The 20,392-nt window shown below is 54.1% G+C and overlaps 1 protein-coding gene across 3 annotated transcripts; it reads right to left on the bottom strand.

Annotated features, from left to right (window-relative positions):
- Nucleotides 1-3,474: 3,474 nt before the first annotated feature.
- On the bottom strand, nt 3,475-20,165 carry CALCOCO1 (calcium binding and coiled-coil domain 1). Of its 3 annotated transcripts, XM_025458722.3 has the most exons (17): nt 20,008-20,165; nt 17,717-17,896; nt 17,285-17,387; nt 16,303-16,493; nt 14,000-14,158; nt 13,136-13,284; nt 11,050-11,140; nt 8,402-8,557; nt 7,923-8,177; nt 7,337-7,462; nt 6,783-6,878; nt 6,359-6,467; nt 6,012-6,208; nt 5,528-5,634; nt 5,357-5,447; nt 5,208-5,279; nt 3,475-4,555 (listed from the first exon to the last, which is right to left on the bottom strand). In XM_025458722.3, the coding sequence occupies exons 2-17, from the start codon at nt 17,870-17,872 to the stop codon at nt 4,475-4,477; spliced, it is 2,139 nt and encodes a 712-aa protein (XP_025314507.1). In that variant the 5' UTR covers nt 17,873-17,896; nt 20,008-20,165; the 3' UTR covers nt 3,475-4,474. The 3 variants fall into 3 exon arrangements, with proteins under 3 accessions (XP_025314507.1, XP_025314506.1, XP_025314508.1); XM_025458721.3 differs by lacking the exon at nt 5,357-5,447; XM_025458723.3 differs by lacking the exons at nt 5,208-5,279; nt 5,357-5,447.
- Nucleotides 20,166-20,392: the final 227 nt, after the last annotated feature.

Genomic DNA, 20,392 nt, shown 5'->3' with positions numbered 1-20,392 from the left:
TGTCCCCTTGACACTGCCTCATCTGAGTGTTCGCCATTTTTGCCTGGGTTAGTACAAGGGTTCCTAACCGGTTTCTCTGGACTTTCATGATCTGTCATAGGGCGTAAGCTTCGTAAGGGCAGGCAGTGTGTTGTCCGGGCTGTTTCCCAGTGCCCAGAGCAGCACCCGGCACGTGGTAGCACCCAATGAATATTTGCTGAGTGGACGTCTGAGTATGTATCTCTCAGTCCATTTTCCCATCCTCACCTCACACGGTGTGACCTTCACTCAGCGGCCCTACCTGAGTGTTTAGGTTTCTGAGCCAGTTATGACTTTCCACATTCTCTTCCTTGTCTCTTTAAGATTGAGCCTCGGGGCACCTGGGTGGCTCAGTTGGTTAAGAATCTGCCTTCAGCTTGTGCTATGATCCCGGGCTCCTGGGGTCGAGCCCCGTGTTGGGCCCCCTGCTCAGTGGGGAGGCTGCTTCTCCCTCGAACTCTCCCTCTGTGCTCTCTCTCTCTCAGATAAATGAAAATCTTAAACAAATAAATAAAAAAGATTGAGCGTCTACATCGTCACCCACAGGCAGCTTTGTGTCCCCCAGTCCTGCTTAAGTATCCTTTCCCTGGGTCCCATGGCCTGCTGTGCGGATCTCTAAAGCAGTGCTTATCTTGCCTTCTTGTTTTTATGGCTTTATGTTGACTAGAAGCTGCTTGAGGGCAGTTTTTGACTGTTTTGACAGGGTTTTTGACTGTTCCATCTCTATTCCCAGCACTGGACCCATAAAGAGCACTCCAGAAAGTTCTCTCAATTAGTGTACGACATGCCTCTGTCCTGGATGACACCACGTTTTCCTCTTTCAGGCTACACGGGGCACTTTAACAGTATTGGTAATTTTTTCTAAAGCTGGCTAATCAGTCCAATGATGTCCACGTTGTTATCCTTTATCTCTTATACAAGGATATATATATCCTTTTGTATGTATGAGATATTTTATTAAAATAATCAAAACAGGGATCCCTGGGTGGCGCAGTGGTTTAGCGCCTGCCTTTGGCCCAGGGCGCGATCCTGGAGACCTGGGATTGAATCTCACGTCCGGCTCCCGATGCATGGAGCCTGCTTCTCCCTCAGCTTGTGTCTCTGCCTCTCTCTCTCTCTCTCTGTGTGTGTGACTATCATAAATAAATAAAAATTAAAAAAATAATCAAAACATTTATTTTAGGGGGCGCCTGGGTGGCTCAGCGGTTGGCTGTGTGCCTTGGGCTCAGGGCGTGACCTCGGGGTCCTGGATCGAGTCCCACATCAGGAGCCCCGTGGGGAGCCTGCTTCTCCCTCTGCCTGTGTCTCTGCCTGTCTCTGTGTGTCTTTCATGAATAAATATCTTAAGAAAAAAAAAAACGCTTTATTTTTGGAAGGACCGGCCCCATGTCCCGATCTCTGTACTGGACTTCAGGAACATGAGATGTGCAAACACAGAGCCGGCCCTCCAGCTGCTTAGAGCTGCGAGAGAAGAAAGACTCGTAAACACGCTGTCGTGTTTTTATGAAGTGATGCGCAGGGCACCTCAGGGGGTGAGGGAGGGAAGTCCGGGAGGGCTTCGTGGAGGAGGCGTCCTCCGCGCTGTGGGGAAAGCGGGCGCCGAGGCGGGCCAGGGTAGCGGAGGGCGTCGGAGACGCTGGGGTGCAGAGGAAGCGAGAGTCCGCTGGTGAAGGCCCTGACCTGCGCCCTAGGGACCCGCGCCGCAGACCCGTGGGGTGACGGCAGCCGCGGGGTTCTGCGAGCCGGGAGGTGTTGGGGCGTCTCTGCCGCCCCAACTGACACCTCAGTTCCCGTTCGCCGCTGCCTGGGCCGCCTCTTCCCTCGCACGAGCGCCGTGGGCCCCATCAGAGCCCGGGGTTTGGGGTTTGGGTAGTTGCTGGAGGCGGGGGGTGCGGGGGCGAACCCATTCCAGGAGGGAGAGGAGCGGGACGGCCGCGGTGCCCCCGCCCCGGGGGAGTGGGAGAAAGGGCTCGCACTGCCCCCCCCGACACCCCCCCACCCCCGGGCGGCTCATTCCCCCCTGAGCCCCGCAAGGTGCTGGCTCCCGGGGCGGGCGGGGCGGCTCTAGGGCGAAGGGCAGACAGGAGAGCCGGAGCGCTGGGTACCTGCGCAGGGGCCCGAGGGGCACTGGGCGACTCCGTGGAGGGGGCCGTGCCGCGGGCGCGGGGGGAGGATGGGCCACGAGAGTGGGCGGCCAAGCCCTGGAGGAGGGAAGACGGGAGGCCGCAGCCCGTAGGGGTTTAGCTGCGCCCGTCGGCGGCCTCGCCCCTGCCCGGGGCTCCTGCGGGGGGCGGCGGGGGGCGGCGTGGCAGGGACTACGGGGCGCCCGGGCTCTGGGTGTCCCTTGCTGTCTCCCTTCCTCCCCTTTTGCTCTAGGGGCGACACCCTTCCAGAAGCCAGGATGCCTGGGTTCCAGATCCTTCCCTCCCCAGCCTCCCCCAGACATAAATCACAAGTGATTTCATTAAATGCACCTCCTGCGGGGGCTGTTGGCTCATAATTCCTCTCTGATTAACCCCCAGTACCCCGGCAAGTTTATAGGCCAAGCGAGGGAGGGGCTCGGGGGAGGGACAAAGGAGGGGTGGGGGGAATCCCGGGCTGGTGATGGATGCCTCTGTCAGCCCAGCTCGTATTTATTAATAGTCTTAATACGGGAAGCAATAAAGGAAGAGAGGGATTCTATTAATTAAATCATTGTTATAATTAACTTTCATTAAAGGAGGATCAATAAAGAGGAGTTGAGATGGAGAGGGGAGAGATCCATTATCTCTAATTTCCTTGGAAGGGATTCAGGGACCGACATGGGGTTGCTAGGAGACAGAGACGGGAGGGAAGAAGGAGGGATGGAAGATGTCATCCAGGTGGGGCTGGAAGGGGGGCTCAGGTGGGTGGAGAGAGGGGCCCTGAAGGGAGAGGAGGGTGGCTGGTGAGGGAGCTCCGGAGGCGAGGGCCTGGTGAGCACGCGGGGCCTCAGGAGATGCCCCCCGCCGGGCGTAGCCTGTGAGGCTGCTTCGAGGGGATGGATGCGCTTCTGTGACTGCGGAGCCGGTGCGCAGGCGGGCGGTGAGGAGGCACCGGGCCGAAGGCGAGGCAGGGCGGGGAGGAAGGAGTAGGAGTAGGCCTCGGAGGCCGGCCGGGGCGCAGGCCTTTCTGGGGCTCCTCAAAGGTGTGAACTACTCCTGGGAGTAGCGCCTGCCTCTGGCCCTGCCCGCCTCTGGCCCTGACCCGCTCTGTCCCCCCGCCCCCAGGCCTGAAGCTCCCAGCACGGTCCACGGGGACCCAGGCCTGCTCCCCCTGCCACCGCAGTGTCCCGGAGCCGGACCCCCAGCCTGGAGCCCCAGCCGCAGCTGCGGAGCCCAGGCCCCAGGCAGGCAGGGCCAGGCCCCCCCTCGCTCCCTCCCCCTCTCCGCTCTAGGGGCCAGGGGCCTGGACCTTCCTTGCTCTAGTCACACCTCATGAGAAGAACACATTTTATTAGAATCGTTATACATATCATATAAATATATTTGTCCCAACTACCGACGGAGGGAGGGATCATGAAGGAAAGCTCTTATTGCTGTGGGGGAACCTGGAGAGGGAGGAAGGACCGAGAAATGGGGACACCTGGGACTGTTTGTTCCCCCCATCCCTCACAGAAGGCACAAATGCATTATTTCTTTCCATGTGAGGACACTGGGGGGAAGTGGCGGGGAGGGGCAGGAGACGGAATACAGAAAACCTCAAAATACAAAAGAAACCTCCAAACTTCATATCTAATGTTGTGGAAAAGGCCAGGGTGGGGTGCAGAAGGCAATGGGTTGGGGGTGGGGGGCGGGAGGCAGAGAGAACCACTGAAGCTCAGAACCGAGAGACCCCAAGAGGCTGTGGTGTCCGTGCTACTGCCTCCATGCAGGCCCCAGAGAAAACTCGGGTAAACCAACACAGACCCCAAATGAGAGGGTGGGGCGCCCCAGGAATTGGCTTTGGGGCATCAGAGAGTGTATATGAGTGTGAGTGTGTGTACGTGGTGGTGGTGTGGTAGCTGGTGTCAGTGACAGAGCAACCAGGCCCAGGAGGGGCTGATCTTATTCCCCCTGGGGAGGGCCTCCTCCTGGTTCCTCCAAAACCGCTTTCAGGGGGTACAGTCAGCCGCTGCTTCCAGGAAGGGCCCTGCCTGGGCAACGAGCCTGGTAGGAGAGGATGAAGGCCAGAGCCCCGGATGAAAATGGTTCGGGAGCGGTTCTCAGGGACCAGAATGCCATGGAGGCCAGTGTGTCAGAAGAGGCGTGAGCCTAAGTGTGTGTATGTGCATGAGTGTGTGTGTGTGTGTGTGTGTGTGTCAGTGTATCTGTGCGTGTCCTGGGGTGGGGGTGGGTGAGATCACTCAAAGGTAAAGGGGTCCTGGGTGCTGAAAAAGAAGTGTCCATCCATGTGGTCCTCCAGGGCGTCCTTATCACTCTCGGCTGGGAAGCGCTCCTTACAAATAGGGCACTCCCTCCACGGGGGGGTGGCGGGGCCCCCAGTGCTGGCCTCTGACAAGGGACCCACTGCGAAGCCACTGCGGGAGACGGGAAAGGAGCTGGTCAGCACGCTGCAGTGCCCTCCTGCCCTGGGGACCGCGGGGAGGGGGGGCCCATGCTCGGGGCTCCCAGGTCCCCTTCCTCGGGCAGCTCCCTGCTGGCTCTCCCCTGACCTCCCCAGCATCCTTCTCCCCACGCTCTCCTCTCTCCTCGGCCTCCTTCCCTAGTCCCTGCAGAGGCTGAGGCTCAGCCCATCCCCCACCCCTGCTCTCCTCCCTCCATCTCCGTCTGCTGCCTAATGAGGCTGAAAATGAGTCTGACATCGTCCTTCATCTTCCTGCTCCAGCTGAGAAGGATGACAGCATCACCCCCTCCCTGCCCTGAGCCCATCTCACTTCGAGGAAAGCTGGGGGCTACATGATAAAATCTCTCTTCCCCCTGCCTTCCCCTTTTGACCTGCAGAAGGAAAGGGAAGGCTGAGGCAGCCGTCTGATCCCTGAGCCCCCAGCCCCCGCCCCTGCATCACCCAGAGGGTCTCCCAGGGGAGCGAGGGAAGAGGGTCAGGGAAGAGAGACCTCTCAGGGCTGGCCAGATGGACGCCGGATCCCAGGCTTCTCTGTGATCCCACCCCTCAGGGTATCGGGGTACCAGTCACCTCCCCTCCACCCCACATGGAGCCTAGGTACCTACCTGATGGTTGGGGAAGGGGGAGGGGCAGGAGAGAGGGGATGCAGGGCAATTTGGGCTCCACGGAAGATGGTGCTAGAACAACACAGAAGCCAGTTAAAGGCAGGGCCTCTGAGTGCACACGTGCGTTGGTAAGATGGGGGAGGAATTACCTGAAGGCACCTGGGCTTTGGAGTGGTGGGTGGTTTTCTGAGCCAACCATACCTAGGTCTCCTTTCCTTGGCTAGGGCCAAGAGCAGGGAGCTTGGGGGAAGGGCATGGCGGCCGTTCACCTGGACGCCCTTTCCACTGGCACCCCCCCGCGACCCCCCTTTTGCGCTCACCTGGCCATGTCATAGAAGGCACTGCCCAGCTCAGGAAGCAGCAGATTGGCCTCCTCACCGCCACTCTGAACAGCTGCCATGAGGACTGACTTCTCATCTTCGGCCTCCTGGGCACCAGAGAGATAGGGTTGGGTTTGGGGGTAGTGAGCACCCCCAGATAGGGGAGCAGACCCTGGGAGCCGGTGAGGGAAGAGCAGTCTAGGCCCAGACAGCAGACAGTGGGCTCCAGTGGGAGTGAGGCCGGCAGGAGTTCTGGCGCGGACCAGCGGGTGAGAAGGGAAGCGTGGGGAGCAGGGGCGAGCAGCCGTGAGCTCCCGGTTGGACGGGATCTGGGGGTGTTGTCCATGGGACGGCCTTGAAGGGAGGCCGAGCCTACTCTCTCCCCCAGGGAGAAACAGAGCCCTGTATCTAGGCTGGGGCAGTCTGCTCCGGAGGAGGCCCCGCCGGCCCCCCACCTGCCCCCCGCTGCCCCTGCCCTGCTCACCGAGTCAGAGCTGGTGTCCTCGGCGGCCCCCGAGAGCTGCGGCGCCACCGGAGCCGGCTGGCTGACCACGACCCGGCCAGAAGCCTCTCGCGGCCCCGCGGGGGAGCCGCTGTCCCCGCGCTCGCAGAGGCCGTAGGAGGGGGGCCGCATGTCCTCCGGGGACTCATCCTCGGAGTCCGTCAGAGCCTCCGGGCAGCCTGGTGGTGAGGGGGGCAGGGAGCGCGCTGTTAGAGGCCGCTGGGCTGCCTCCCCGGCCAGGGGTACGCTCCCTAGACCCCCGCGGGGCCGCACAGGCTGTCCCAGGCAGGGAACACGGTGGGGGGGGCGCAGAGGGAGGGGGTACAGACTCAGCCCTGCAGCCGCCTCCTCATCCTCTGTGGCGGTGCCCTCGCTCCACTTCTCGTCTGCCACCTTCTCCAGGCGGGCCTCCAGCTTCCTCATGTACTCAAGCAGCTCCTGGAGGGGGAGCAGAGAGGTGGGGGAGGCTGGGAGGGCGCCCGCCCTGCGGCCCCACCGCCTTCCCTTGCACCCAAGGGGAACTCTGTGCTCTTCACGATCAGACGCCTTCCTCAGAGTGGGGGGCCGCTCAAAGCAGAGCCTCACTCCTGCCCCCCAGGGGCCCCCCTATGCCCAGCAGTCCTCCCCTGTCCACGAGAGGAGCCTCTGGGCCCCTCACAGTCCTCGGTGTCTAAGCCAAGAGACACAAGGTCCGGAGCCCTCAGCCTCAAGCCCTCCCTTCTGGCATCCGGGAGCCCAGGCCCAGGCTCTCACCTGCTTCTCCTCCTGCAGCTGCTCCTTTTCCTTCTGGAGCACGCGCAGGGCTGACCGCAGCTCCGTCAGTTCCCGCTTGCTCTCTGACAACTGCACCTGGGGGCACGGGGAGCCTCGAATCACCCCTAAGCACCCAGGCTCTGCGACCTGGGCCGGCCAACCCGGAGCCACATCCCCCTGTGCCTGTGTGCCCCTCCCGCCCCGACACATAGGGGGAGCCCCGAAGGCATCTCCTTCCAGGAGTCCTTTGTCTTGGTCACAGGAGACGTCGCCTGAGTCCCAGGCTCTGCCCCTCGAGTGTGGGCCTGGACGCTGGTCGTAGCAGGGACACTACAATTCTCCTAAGGCGTCCCCGTGAGGCCCAGAATATGTCTTGAGGACAGAAAGGGACATTGTACGTTTCAAACCAACGAGCTGTGGGCCCTGTGCAGCGAAGATGCCACCCCGCATGGAAGTGAGCACCTGGCACTGCTGAGCCACGCCCAAGGCAGCACCAGGTGACTGGCCGCCGCGGGAGGCCGCAGGACGCGACTATGGGTGGCCGCGAGCCTCACCAGGCTGGAATCCTTCTCCCGGGCCAGTTCTGTCTTGAACACTTGGTTCTGGGTCTTCTCCTCCTGAACTGCCTTTTCCAGTCGAAGTATCTCCGCGCTCAGCTTCAGGATTTTGTCTTTCTCTGCCTGCCACACGGCCGAAAAGGAAAACGGGAGGGGAAAGGGGGAAGAAAGAGACGCTACTGGCAACAGCACCTTCCTCGCTGTGTCCCTTCCTTTATTTAAGTGAATATTTTGGGAGCAGTTTCCCATCTTGGCTTCCTCGTTCCCTGTGGTCTCAATGAAGGAAGGGACACGCCAGCAAGGTGCCTTGTCGACCTGGAACGGGCATTACAGACGGGGCCCAGGGCCACAGGCAGTAAATGTTTCTGAACCAGATGGTAACCAAGGAAGGTGCTACAAGGATGAGGACTGGGACACCTACTCAGGGACAGGTCGTCCCTGGACAGTGAACTGTACCTCCCTCAGAGCCCCGCCCCCAATCCCTGAGTCCTCCCAGGTCCTCATTCCTCTCTGCCCACCCAGGGCATCTGGCCACATGGAGGTGGGGTGGCGGCCGCGAGCTCCCAGGTCCCCATCCCTCTACCTCCACGCTCTGCAGCAGCCCGGCCCGCTCCTTGCTCCACTGGCTTTTTTCCTCCTTCAGATGCAGGCTGAGCTCAGCCAGCCGGCCACTGACTCCAGCCACCTCGAGGCGGCTGCGGTGGAGCTCAGCCATGGTGCGGTCCCTGGCTCCTGCCGCGCTGGCCAGCTCCTCCCCAAGGAGAGCGGCTTTCTGCTGACTCGAGGCTGCAAGCTCCTGAGCTCCTCGAAGCTGCTCCTTCAGGGGCTCCAACTCAGCCTCAGAAGAAAGGGGGAGATGGAGATTAGGGCTCCCCGAGAGCTCCGGGTGAATCCTGATCTCCTGAGCCAGGAAGGTGAGCAGGCTCCGTGCCACCCGCCACCGCATCAGGACTCAAGGTGTGGGCTGTTCAGTCTATAGCCTTGTCTTTTCCCCAGACTTTCTGCAGCCAGCCCTTGGAACTTCCCCTACTTCCTACGGCCTAGGAAGGGAGAGGCACTCACCACACGCTGCTGGGCCTGGCCTAGGGTGTCCTTCATCTGGGCCACCTTGTCCTTCAGCCGCTGGGCCTGAGCACCCTGTTCCTCCTGCCGGCCCTTTGCTTCCTGCAGCTCCAAATTTAAGCGATGGTTTTCTTGTTGTGCCATCTGGAGCTCAGCCTGATGGAGGCGGTAAACAGGTAAGGAAAGCGGTACGTGCATCTGGGGTGGCTGGACAGGGTTCTGCTTCCCAGACTTAACGCAAACTCAAGCACTCAGCTCTGGTCAGCCCTTCTTGGGGCCTCCGCTCACAGCCGCTCAGTCCTGAACGCCCAGTCTCTGGCTCCCAACACAGAGCGGCATCACAGCCGGGGCAGGGTCTTACATGGATCTAGGTATCCCATGTACCACTGCTGCTTCTCTGTTCTTCCTTTTATTTTTTTTAAGATTTTATTTATTTGAGGGAGAGACAGAGATAGAGTGAGCAGGGAGGAGAGGGAGAAGCAGACTCCCCACTGAGCAGTCCCTGACTCGGGCTCGATCCCAGGACTCTAGGATCAGGACCCGAGCTGAACGCAGATGCTCAACCTACTGACCTACCCAGGAGCCCCTCTGTTCTTCCTTTTAGATCAAAACTCAGTCTGGATGTCCCCGGCCCTTGAACTCAGCATATTCCACCTCCCACTCCACTCCTTTCCACTCTCACTCCGCCCGTGGTACTGACTACTCTCCCAGTCGCTCCAGCTGGATCTGCTGGTGCCATGGCTGCTGGGCTCCGTCCTTTCCCTAGTGACCCACGGAAAGCCTTCTGCATGTCCGTCCTCCACCTCGTTCACAGCCGTCTTTTTTTTCCACTATCACTGCAACTGTATGAGCTCAGGCTCTGGCCATTTCTTACTTGGATTATTGGATAATCTCATCTCATACCCAGTTCATCTCCCACAAGGAAATCACATGAATCTTAAGTACACGTCGCCCTCCTGAAAATCACTGATGCCTCTCACTGCTTACAGGACACAGACTGAACTCCAGGTCCTCTCCAATCTGACCTAGGCCTTCTTGCAAACTCTTCACCCACACGTTCAATTGCTCTGAGTGTTCTGGGCTCTCAGCCTTTGCTCACGTCTTTCTGTTTCCAGAACAGCCTCCCTCTCATCTCTTGTCTACTCAAATTCTCCTTCCTCCTTATTGCTGAACAAATGGTTTTTAAATAATTTTCCACGGAAACCTAGGGTTTGGAAGAAGCCATTTAGAGGCTCTGTGAGTATCTGATTTGAATTTCTTCTAAATTATTTAAAAAACACATGAAAACAGCACACAAACTCACAAGTTAACAGTCCTAATCCACTGACAAATGCTTCTAGGTTAATTTATTTTTGTGCAAACCTCAGAATGAAGTCTCTATCGGATCTTCTATTGAACTGAACAGCACACTGAGATGGCCAGGTGCACAGTTCAACAATGGCTGTCATTTGCTCCTATGGCATGTGAGACTCAGTGTTCTCAGTACTGCACAACCAAAACACAATGCACACGTATATTAGTGGCTGAGGCTGACTATCACCTATAACCTCTGATTTCAAGGTTTGGCATGCATCAGGATTACCTGATTACTTTTCTTACAAGTCAACATTGAATATTTGAATTTATAAAAAAATAAATTTATAGTAATAAAATACTGCTTTTATCTATTTTTTAAAAGATTTATTCATGAGAGACACCCAGAGAAAGGCAGAGACTTAGGCAGAGGGAGAAGCAGGGACTCCATCCCTGTACCTGGGATCGCACCAACGCAGACAGACACTCAACCACTGAGCCACCCAGGCGTCCCTGCTTTTTCAGTGAGGTTCCACATAAGATGGAAAACTTCACTGGGGGGGGGGGGTGGGAAGGAAAGCTAAAACCATTAGAAAATATGAGGATAGTTTATTCCCCCTTTTTCTTTCTCTCTCTCTTTTTTAAAGTAAGCTCTATGCTCAAAGTAGGGCTTGAACTCACGACCCTGAGATCAGGAGTCCTATGCTCTACTGACTGAGCCACCCATGCAACCCTGTACCCTTCCTTTTATTTTTTTATTTTTATTTTTTTTAATTCTTTTTTTTTTAAATTTTTTTTAATTTATTTGTGATAGTCAGAGAGAGAGAGAGAATGAGGCAGAGACACAGGCAGAGGGAGAAGCAGGCTCCATGCACCGGGGGCCCGACGTGGGAATCGATCCCAGGTCTCCAGGATCACGCCCTGGGCCAAAGGCAGGTGCCAAACCGCTGCGCCACCCAGGGATCGTACCCTTCCTTTTAAAAGCCCTTTCTAATGACCCTAAAAAGATGTGCTTGCACCCACTCACCTTATTTTTAGGCTCCATGCCCAGTGTGGAGCCCATTGTGGGACTTGAACTCATGACCCTGGGATCAAGACCTGAGCAGAGCTCACGAGTCAGGCGCTGACCCACTGAGCCACTGGGTGCCCCCCATCATAACACTTGATTATTTTTCCCTGGCGATGCTTGGTATGTTCCGCTTGGACTCATCCCGATTTGGGTATACATTTTATGTTTCTAGGAGAGGGCACACGATGTTCTCTTTACATTTTTACCCCCTTTGGTGCCCGGCACTTAGGACTTAATAAACACTGGATGAACAATTCAGAAAGCAAACCAACTGGGAGCCCCTTACCTCACTTTGCTCCTTGTCTGCTTGCACTTCTTTCAGTTGCCCGAGGAGCTTCTCCTGTTCCCGAGTTAGGGCCTTCACCGTGTCCCTCACCCTGTGTGTGGGGAGAGGGAATGTCAGCCGACTGGTCACCAGAGAAGACATGATGCGGACTTCCGTCTCGAGCTCTTCTACTGGTGCTCCTGTAGGCCCTGACCTCCACCTGTCTTTGAGGAGTTCAATTCCCAGACCAGGGTGATCTCGTTTTAAGCCCCAAGTACCCAAGGTTCCTGGTTCTAGAGCACAATCTAGAAATAAAGCTTTTCTTTGCTCTTTATGTATCACTTTAAGGAAGGTTCTGATGGTTTCCTAGTTGTTTTCATTCAATCAAGAGACCAGAATCCGGTCTTTTTTTAGACAAGAGACAGCTGTGATTGATTACAAACTTTGGCTCTAAATCAGAAGTTGGCAGACTTTTTCTGTAAAGGGCCTGACAGTAAATACTTCGGCCTTTGCAGGCCAGGAGGATTCTGTGGCAACTACTCAACTCTGTCACTGTGGTGTGAAAGCAGCCACAGACATCATGTGCATGAGCAGCATGGCTGTTCCAATAAAACTTTATTTATGAACACTGGAGTTTGAATTTCGTATAATTTTTACATCACAAAATAGGTTTCTTCTTTCGTTTTTTAACCATTAATTGTCAAAATCATTCTCACCTCGCGGGCTGTACAAAAACAGGTGGCAAGGTTAGATCTGGCACACAGGCTGGGGTTTACTGACCCCTGGTCTAGACAGTCCCTAATCTTTTCCAGATGCTCAGTCTGATGCCTGCTTTTCTATTCCATGATTTAGAACCTAGACATTTATTATCTCCCTAAGGCAAGACTAACATATTCTGCATTGAAGAAGTCTCAGGGAGTAACTCATGTTTTACTCTGGCCCTTGGATAATATGCCTCTTCAAGGAGTTAAAAAAAATACATAAAATCCACCAGCGCTGAATGCAGAGACTTAATTGTGTGATTCGAAGAAAGGACTAGCACAGTTTTCCTGGTGAAATTTCGAAGGACAGGCATGGGAAGTGGTCAATATTCGTGCTGTTTGGTAGAAATAATAGTTGTCTCGTAGAAGAAAGAAATTCATTCTGTGTGGCTCCAGAGGTCTAAACGAGGGCCAGTGGAGGAAAGTCAGAGGAGGGAGTTACAGGAAGGAAAGTCTGGTTCAATCCAAGAGACATGATGGCAGCTGTCTGATACTGAAAGAGGCTGCCTTCTGCAGTAGTGATCCCCTCAGGTACCTTATATTCCTCCCAGCGCTCACATTTATGACTTACACCTTTTTCCAGAGGAGAGAATCCCAGTAACATTCCTGGATCACCAGTTCAAACGTTTCCTAACAGTGAGAATGGAGTCTAATAATCTTCTTTTAAATTCATTTTTACTTTTTATTGTTTTTTAACACAGTTCTTTTATGAAGATTTTTATTTATTTATTAAGAGAAAGAGAGAAAGAAAGTGCATGGGCACATGCCCGAGTTGGGGGGAAGGGCGGAGGGAGAGTCTCAAGCAGACTCCATGCTGGGCGCCGAGCCTCACGCAGGGCAGGCTCCAACTCATGACCCTGAGGTGAAATCAAGAGTCAGGCGCTTAACCGACTGAGCCACCCAGGTGCCCCTTCTTTTTGTTTTTTAAGATTTTTAAAGTAATCTCTACGCCCAATGTGGGGCTCAAACTTACAACCCCAAGATCAAGAGTCACCCGCTCTACTGACTGAGCCAGCCGGGTGCCCCTCTAATCTCCTCTGCTGCAGTAAAATCTGACATCCATCCTCTCTTGTGTTGACTGTTGTATCCATTCTCTTCTTCCAAATCCTCCACTCTGAGCTCCTGCTTAGCCTCTGCCATACCGAAAATAGTAACTCTGATTACTTTTGAAGGTGAGGAATACAGAACAAGCTTAGGAAAAATGGGAGAGCGCTAGGCAGGAAAAGATTTCCCCAGTGGGGAGGATAACCACAGGAGACAGAGAGCAGGGGTCTGAAACAAGAGGCTGGAGTCTGGGAGCGATGGAAAGCGAAAGGAAGTAATGGGGGCAGAGGAGGTCCGCTCACCTGTCCAACTCCACCTCCTTTGTCAGCACTTTCTCACTGATGGTCTGGATGTCATCTTCCAGCTCCAGGATGCGTGCCACATGGTCTCCCTGTTGTCGGCTCAGAATGTCCCTCTCTTCTATGAGCTCCCCGTGGGACCGGGAGAGCCCCTGCAATTAAGGTTACCCCAGAAGAATGAAGCTGACACCTCTCAAGGAACAGAACAAGGGCTTAGGAGGAGCATACCAGAATTTGAGTGTCCTTCACCCCCCTATCCTGTCTCCTTCCTTGAGAAAGAAACTGCAAGGGGACATTCCCTTCCTGGTGAATACGGCCACCTCCACCCTACCTCAGCACTCCTGTGTGCGAAGAACTGAGTCTCATTACATGACTTTTGCAAGGTGTCCCCTGGCACTTCAAGTTAAATCCCACTTGTTACTCCTTAAAGCTATCTTAAAGATTTTATTTGGGCAGCCCCGGTGGCGCAGTGGTTTAGCACCGCCTGCAGCCTGGGGCGTGATCCTGGAGACCCGGAATCGAGTCCTGCATCGGGCTCCCTGCATCTTTTTTTTAAAGATTTTATTTATTTATTCATAGAGACACAGAGAGAGAGAGAGAGGCAGAGACACAGGCAGAGAGAGAAGCAGGCTTCCTGCTGGGAGAGGCTGATGTGGGTCTCCATCCCAGGACCCCGGGGTCACGACCTGAGCCACCCAGGTGCCCCTCCTTATTTTTTGATGCCAGAACCACCTTAAAAACCCACTCATGGAAAAAAAAAAAAACAACCCACTCATGTCTCTCCTCTCCCATCTTCACTGGGTTCAGATTTTGGACCCCGGGTGACAGCCAAGCCCTGCTCTCCCCTCCCCCCGGCCCAACTCCCACCTTGTACTGCTCCCTGAGCTCCGCATGCTCCTGCCTGGCAGTCGCCAGAGCCATCTCGAGATCCTGTACTTGATTCCTCAGCTCCGTCACCTGTCCCTCCAGCTGCAGCTTCAACTGCATCAGGTCATTCCTCTCTTGCTGGCTCTCGTCCAGCTGGTTCTACAGGGGGTGGGATGAAGGGGTGTTTGTGTTTGTGAAGGTCCCGGCCCTGTCACTCTGCAGATGCACAGACATTTGGGGCTGGAAGTTACACCAGTAGGAGCTATAAAGAGGTGAGCAAGGGGAGGCTCTGTGTGTTACTGAATCCTGCCCACCACTGGGCAGACACTACCAGCTCCTGACACCCTTGGAAGAAGTCTCTCTCAATCCATGCAGACAAAAGGGATGGCTCCCTGAATCTTACCATATCTATTCCCGAACCACACAGATGTAGGTTAGTTTTTACTAGCTGTGTCACTTTGAACGAGTTACTTAACTTCTCTGAGTCTCTGTCCTCATTTGTAAAGTGATCTCTTAGCCTAGACTGTTGAAAGGTGATTGTGATAAGAATAACAAATGTAAAAACAGAACATGGAAGACATCCAGCTGGCCAACAGACACATGAAAAGATGCTCAATATCGCTCATCATCAGGGAAATGCAAATCAAAACCACAATGAGCTATCACCTCGCAGCTGTCAGAACGGCTAAAAGAAAAAACACAAGATACAAGTGTTGATGAGGATGTAGACCAAAAGGAACCCCTGCACTGCTGGTGGGAATGCAAACTGGTGCCGCCACTGTGGAAATGCTATGGAGGCTCCTGAGAAAGTCAAAAATAGAACTACTCTAACCATCCAGTAATTGCATTCCTAGGCATTTACCCCAAAAGTATGAAAACACTAATTCAAAGTGATATATGCACCCCGACGTTTACAGCAGCATCAGCTACAATAGCCAAACTATGGAAACAGCCCAAGTGTCCACCGACCGATGAACGGATAAAGATGAGGCGTATAGACACACCACTCTCTTACTCAGCCGTAAGGAAGAATGAGGTCCTGCCATTTGTAACATGGATGGAGCTGGACGGTTTAATGCTAAGTCGGAGAAAGAGACAAATACCATAGGATTTCACTCATGTGGAATTTAAGACAAACGAGCACAGGAAAAAAAAAAAGAGAAACAAACTGCTGGTTACCGGAGGGGAGGTGGGTGGAGGGATGGGGGGATAGGTGAAGGGGATGAAGAGTACACTTGTCATGATGAGCACCGAGTAGTAAGACGTGAAACTGCTGAATCACTGTATTGTGCACCTGAAACTAATATAACACCGTCTGTTAACTAGAATTAAAAAAAAAAAAAAAAAACAGAAGCTGGGGTCGGAGCTCACACAATGTCCGGCTTATGTAAGATAGAAACATCTTCCTACTCTTGCGTTGATTCCACGTGTTTAGAGGGTTCAAGAAGCAAGAATTTACTTAAATCACAGACGAGCTGCCCCTTCTCACCCCCTGGGCCTTCCTCAAGTCTGCCCTCTGGTCTGGGGGGTCTACTTCCTCCCCACCCATCCCTGTCCTTTCTCTTCAGGAAGTCCTTGCTGACATCTGCCCTCATCCTAATTCTCCTCTATTGGGTCCATTTGGTCCAACGGGAAAGGAATATAAGCCACGTGCAGAGTTTTAAATTTTCTAGTAGGTACTTCACACAAGTCACAAGCAACAGGTGAAATTCACTTTAATGATGTTTCGTCTAACCCAGTCTATCCGAATTGATCATTTCAACGTGGAATCAATATTTAAAAAAAGATCTTTTACTTTTTTTAATACTAAGTCTCCAAATCCTTTGTGTCTGTCACCCAGGTAGGACAGCTCAATTTGGACCAGTCACATTTCAAGTGCTCAAGAGCCCCCAGGACTGCACTGTGCAGGTCTGGGGCCCTACTATCTGCCTCGTTCCTCACTGCCCTGGAAGTGGGTCTCAGTCTCCCTTCCCTCTGGGCATTCCCTCCCCTAGATTGGCCTCCCTCCACCCTTTAGATCTTCCTCTAGGGCCTAGGAGAGGACGTGGCACTTGGGAGGAATGCTCGAAAAGTACTTATGAAATCTTGAGTGACACTGGCCTGTGGGCGGCTTGCTTGCTTTCCTGCCCTACGTGTTTGTGTCTATGTTAGATTGAGACTTTCTTCATGGCAAGATTGTGTAACTCCCAGTGAGGTCTTCAGTTGAGGCCACAGCCCAGGGGAGGGTGAAGCAGAAAAGGGTCCCTCGCCCTGCGACCCTCCCACTCTCCTTCCCAGGAGCAGCTCTGTTGTTCTGTTCTCACCTGCAGCACAGTGGCCTTGGGGACAACCAGCAGGATGTCAGAGCCTCCATCGGTCTCCTCCAGGGTCACCAGTTCATCCATGGGCCTTGGCTCTCGGAACTGGAAAGGGGGACTCTGCCCACACACCCGGCCCTGGCGGTTCACGTACCGGAACTGGTAGAGCTGGGCTCCGGGTTTGGGCAGGTAGCTGGCTGTGCGAAGAGGAATGAACCCGGGACCCCACCATGATCCCAGGCCCTCAATGCTTGGCAGGTCCCCCTTCCCCTGGATGCGTCTTATTGCCCACTGTCCTTCGCGCCAGCCCCTTGTTTCCTGTTCCACAGACCGGTTTCTTTCCACCTCCCACGGGCCATTTCCATTTCCTGGGATATTCTTCTCCCTCCTTTCTGCCTTCCTGTCCTTCCTTTCTTTCCCAAACCTACCCTCCTCAATAACAACAATAATACTGATGATGATAATGATGATGCGAGTTACCTCTTACTGAGTGCCCACCCTGTACCGGGCACTATGCTAACTCTTTACCTGTGTCATTTTAAACCTTCATATTGTACCTATAAGCCATAGATCCCCTTTTACTGTTGAAATAACAGACACAGAGAGATTAGGTAATTTGTCCAAGGTCAAACAGCTTGTAAGTATTAGAGCTGACCTTTGACCCCAGGTCTTTCAGAATCTAATGACCACCTTCTCAATCTATGACCCCACCTTTTCCCCTTTCCCTCTTCCCTACACCCAGTTCCCTAAGAGGACTTCAATTTTTTTTTTTTTTTTTTTTTGGTAGGAGGCAGGATTAGTGGCCCTCCTTCCATCCTTGAGTCGCTGATTCTATAATAATCCCATGATTTCATGTCTGCTGAGCCCTATTGGATATAATTCTTATTTGCACTTATTTTTCTTTGTCATCAGTACCTAACCTTTGTTTCTGAGCCCACTATCCTGCTCTAAACCTCTATCCCCCTGGCTCTTCCCTCTTCCCTTGTACCTTGGAACTGGACACTGGCGTGGACAGGAGACCTGTCAGCTGCACTCTCCGGCACTGAAGACCAGACAAATGTGTGGTAATCCCGAACACAGGCAGCCTCCACCTGTGAAGGCCCAGGGTGGGAGAGGGGGATGGTGATAGAACTATAGGCTACAGATGGCAGAAAGGACTGAGGGATTGAACAGGGGACAGGATGCTGTTACAGGGGCAAGGAGGTTAAGAGACAGGGAAAATAGAGGGATACCCTGTGGCAGGAGAGAGCAAGGCCAAGATGGGGAGATGAGCTTTGCTTACACAGATGGCCTCTGTTCCCTGTAACAGCTTTTCCCTTCTCTATCAACATGAGGTTGAAAATCCAAGGACTAAGTCATTCCCCTTATTCCAACCAACCCATGGCCCATAAATCTGAGCCAAAAGGGGTTTCAGGGATACCTTGAAGATGCCAATCCAGTCGCTGGCACTGGGCACGGTGCCTGGGGGAAGGGTATAGTGACATTCCACCTTGGTGTTGGGGATGTAGGTCCGTGCTACATTCAAAAAGTTGACTCCACCTCGGGAAGGTGCCCGGCTTAGTGATGATTCTTCCATCCTGCCCTCAAGCTATTTGCCCTCCTACAGAAGAAAGTGTTAATATCCTGAAAATCTCTCCAATCCATCTCTTCTTCCCCACAGCTCCATTCCCACCCACTCACAGCTCCTCCCACTACACCTGGAGATGAAGGCATATCTCGTTTCCAGTCCCTGAGGAGGTATCATTTTTAGTCTCCAGAACATAGGTCTGACCTTCTAAGTCAGTCCCCATGCTGTCTCATGCTGCACCTTTGACCAATCCCAGTATCCCAGGCTCTGCCCCCCAAGTCCCTCCTTTTCCACCTTTTAACATCCTGACCATTCCAAATTCTTCAGATCCCACCTCCCCATCTCAGCCCCCATATCTTTTGGCTCTTGGATTCAAAATTCAACTGAGGTGTGGGGCCCCCTCATTTTGAGTGGGTCTCCTTGCCCACTCCCAGCATACCCTGGATGACTTATGACACCTGAAAAACCACCTAAATCCCCCCCTAAAATAATGACTGAGCCTTTAGAGCTGGGAAACGGCTGGACTAACAGCCCAATCCTCAGGCCCTGGAGGTCTCAGTTCTCTCCTCTCGGAGTCGTCTACCCTCATGAATTTAAAGAAAAAAAGCTTCTGGTCTCATTCAGGAGACAAAGGGAAAGGGAGGATATGGGGGAAGACAGGTTTTGTCTCTCCACTTTGTTACTCCAGGAAGTCAAGAATTCTGGAGGCGGCTGCTTCAAGGGTGGAGTTGAAACACTCAGCAGGAACGTGGTGGTGCGGGGAGATGGAATGTGGGAGCCTGGAGCCAGGAAAGCCCCATTCCCGGGGAGGGGATAGACTGGAAGGTGGGAAGTAAGGGCCCTAGAGAAGGGGAAATATATATTTGATGTTGAGAGGAGGGAGAGATAATGTAAAAAGAACCTAACGTTCTTTTGTTTAGGTCTTGCCGGGAGCAGAACTAGACACCTGCTGCTTTGGCTGTGTTAACCCAGCTGTAGTATTTTCCTTCCCATTTTCTCCCTGCCCACTTCAGCCTCGATGCTAAGTGCCTGGATGGGGAGTTGGAGGCATCCTGTGAGATGGGACTGGGGGGAAGTGGTGTCCCCAGTTGGGTGGGAACTGTGGGGATGGAGTGAGACACAACGACAATAATCAACAGAACTGCTCAGCCTAAGGCTCTGAGATGGCCCTCGTCAGCGCTCCCGTCCAGCCCACTCATTTTCATCCTATGCCAACCGCAGAGGACGGCGTCCAATCAGCCAAGGCCACTAGTCAGGTGCACACCCCTAAACATCACAAACCCATGGCGGGGGCTTTAAAAATCAACAGAATTTCAGTAGAGAAGGAAAGGTGAGCCAGTTCTCCAAAAAAGAAGCAACTTCTCCCTCCAAAATATGGATTGGATGCAGGACAAGAGGTGGTTTTTTTTGTTTTTGTTTTTGTTTTTTTTTTTTGGCTTTGGGGTTTCAGCTCCGAAAAATCCCCAGCTAAAAATCAGCCCGCGTTTTCTCCAAATACAATTCTTCTGGCCTTCTAAGTGAAGATGAGTTGTCCCCAAAGATCTAAGCCTGGGGAACCTCCAATATGCCCCACAAATAAAATCCGGAGCAGCTGGAAACATTCATCAGTCCCGAAACAAAGCTCTGGGCGCCTAAAGTGTCTGTGTGCAGCTCGACTCCAATGTTCGCGGGGGAGGGGAGAGTCCCATCACCCCCAACTCTGTAGGGCTCCAGAGTTCCTAACGACCTACCACTTGGAAGGTTCCCCCCCCCCCCTCCCCGGGATTCAGCGTAGTAAAGGCCTCTGGCTTGGGGCGGGAGGGTCAGGAGAAAGGGAAGGTTTGTGAGGGTCGAGTCTTGCCGGGGAGAGAATGAGTAAATATTTCAGCTTCTCCCAAATACTTTAAGCGTAACAAGCTTTTCAGAGGAGGCCGAGGGAGCGGTGCGAACAGGGAGGGCGCACCATCCTGGTCGCGGCCCCCGGAGACCCCAAACTCTTCCAACAGTAGCGGTCGGCTTCTCCAGTACGCAAAGTGTTAAAACCCAAACGCTCCTCCACCTCCCTTCTACGGTTCCCTTAGGTTATCCTTTCGCACACTGGAAAGTGGGGTGACCCCCCCACCGCCCCGCATTAGGTCGCCCCCAAATTAGGCCAAGTTTCTTACCCACACACGGATCAGCTGTTCCCTCACCTTCTACCAACAACAAAAACAGCACTCCGACTCTCGGAGGGGAGGGAGGCGGGTGGACGCGAGGGCTTCTGGGGCTTGTGGTTCCTCCGCGCCCCTGTACCCGCGCGCCGGCCTGGATCTGGGACTACACATCCCAGGAAGCTGTGCGTGAGGAGGGCGGAGCAGAGGGCGGCCGTGGCGGCGGCTTCCTCACGGCATCTTGGGAGGTGTAGTTCTCGCTTCCGGGACTGTAAACGAGGGTGTGGCCCCCGAAGGACTTCACGCCCCAGGATTCCTTGGGAGGGGGCGGTCTGTGTTAGCGGGGACGGCGGGTTTGTAACGTGCGTGGTGGGTGGGCTGGTGGGCGGGGCTAGGGTCC

The sequence above is a fragment of the Canis lupus genome, chromosome 27, assembly GCF_003254725.2.
Source record: "Canis lupus dingo isolate Sandy chromosome 27, ASM325472v2, whole genome shotgun sequence".
Taxonomy (NCBI): Eukaryota; Metazoa; Chordata; class Mammalia; order Carnivora; family Canidae; genus Canis; species Canis lupus.
This window is presented reverse-complemented; position numbering and strand designations above follow the sequence as displayed.

What these genes read in the sequence shown, in the direction of transcription:
- CALCOCO1 (XM_025458721.3), bottom strand. Translation starts at nt 17,872, where the DNA reads ATGGAAGAATCATCACTAAGCCGGGCACCTTCCCGAGGTGGAGTCAAC. An exon ending in AGCTCAGGGAGCAGTACAAG is followed by an intron (nt 13,285 to 13,999) that starts GTGGGAGTTGGG and finishes CCTTAATTGCAG; the next exon opens with GGGCTCTCCCGGTCCCACGG. An exon ending in GGCTGCTGCAGAGCGTGGAG is followed by an intron (nt 7,463 to 7,922) that starts GTAGAGGGATGG and finishes GCCGTGTGGCAG; the next exon opens with GCAGAGAAAGACAAAATCCT.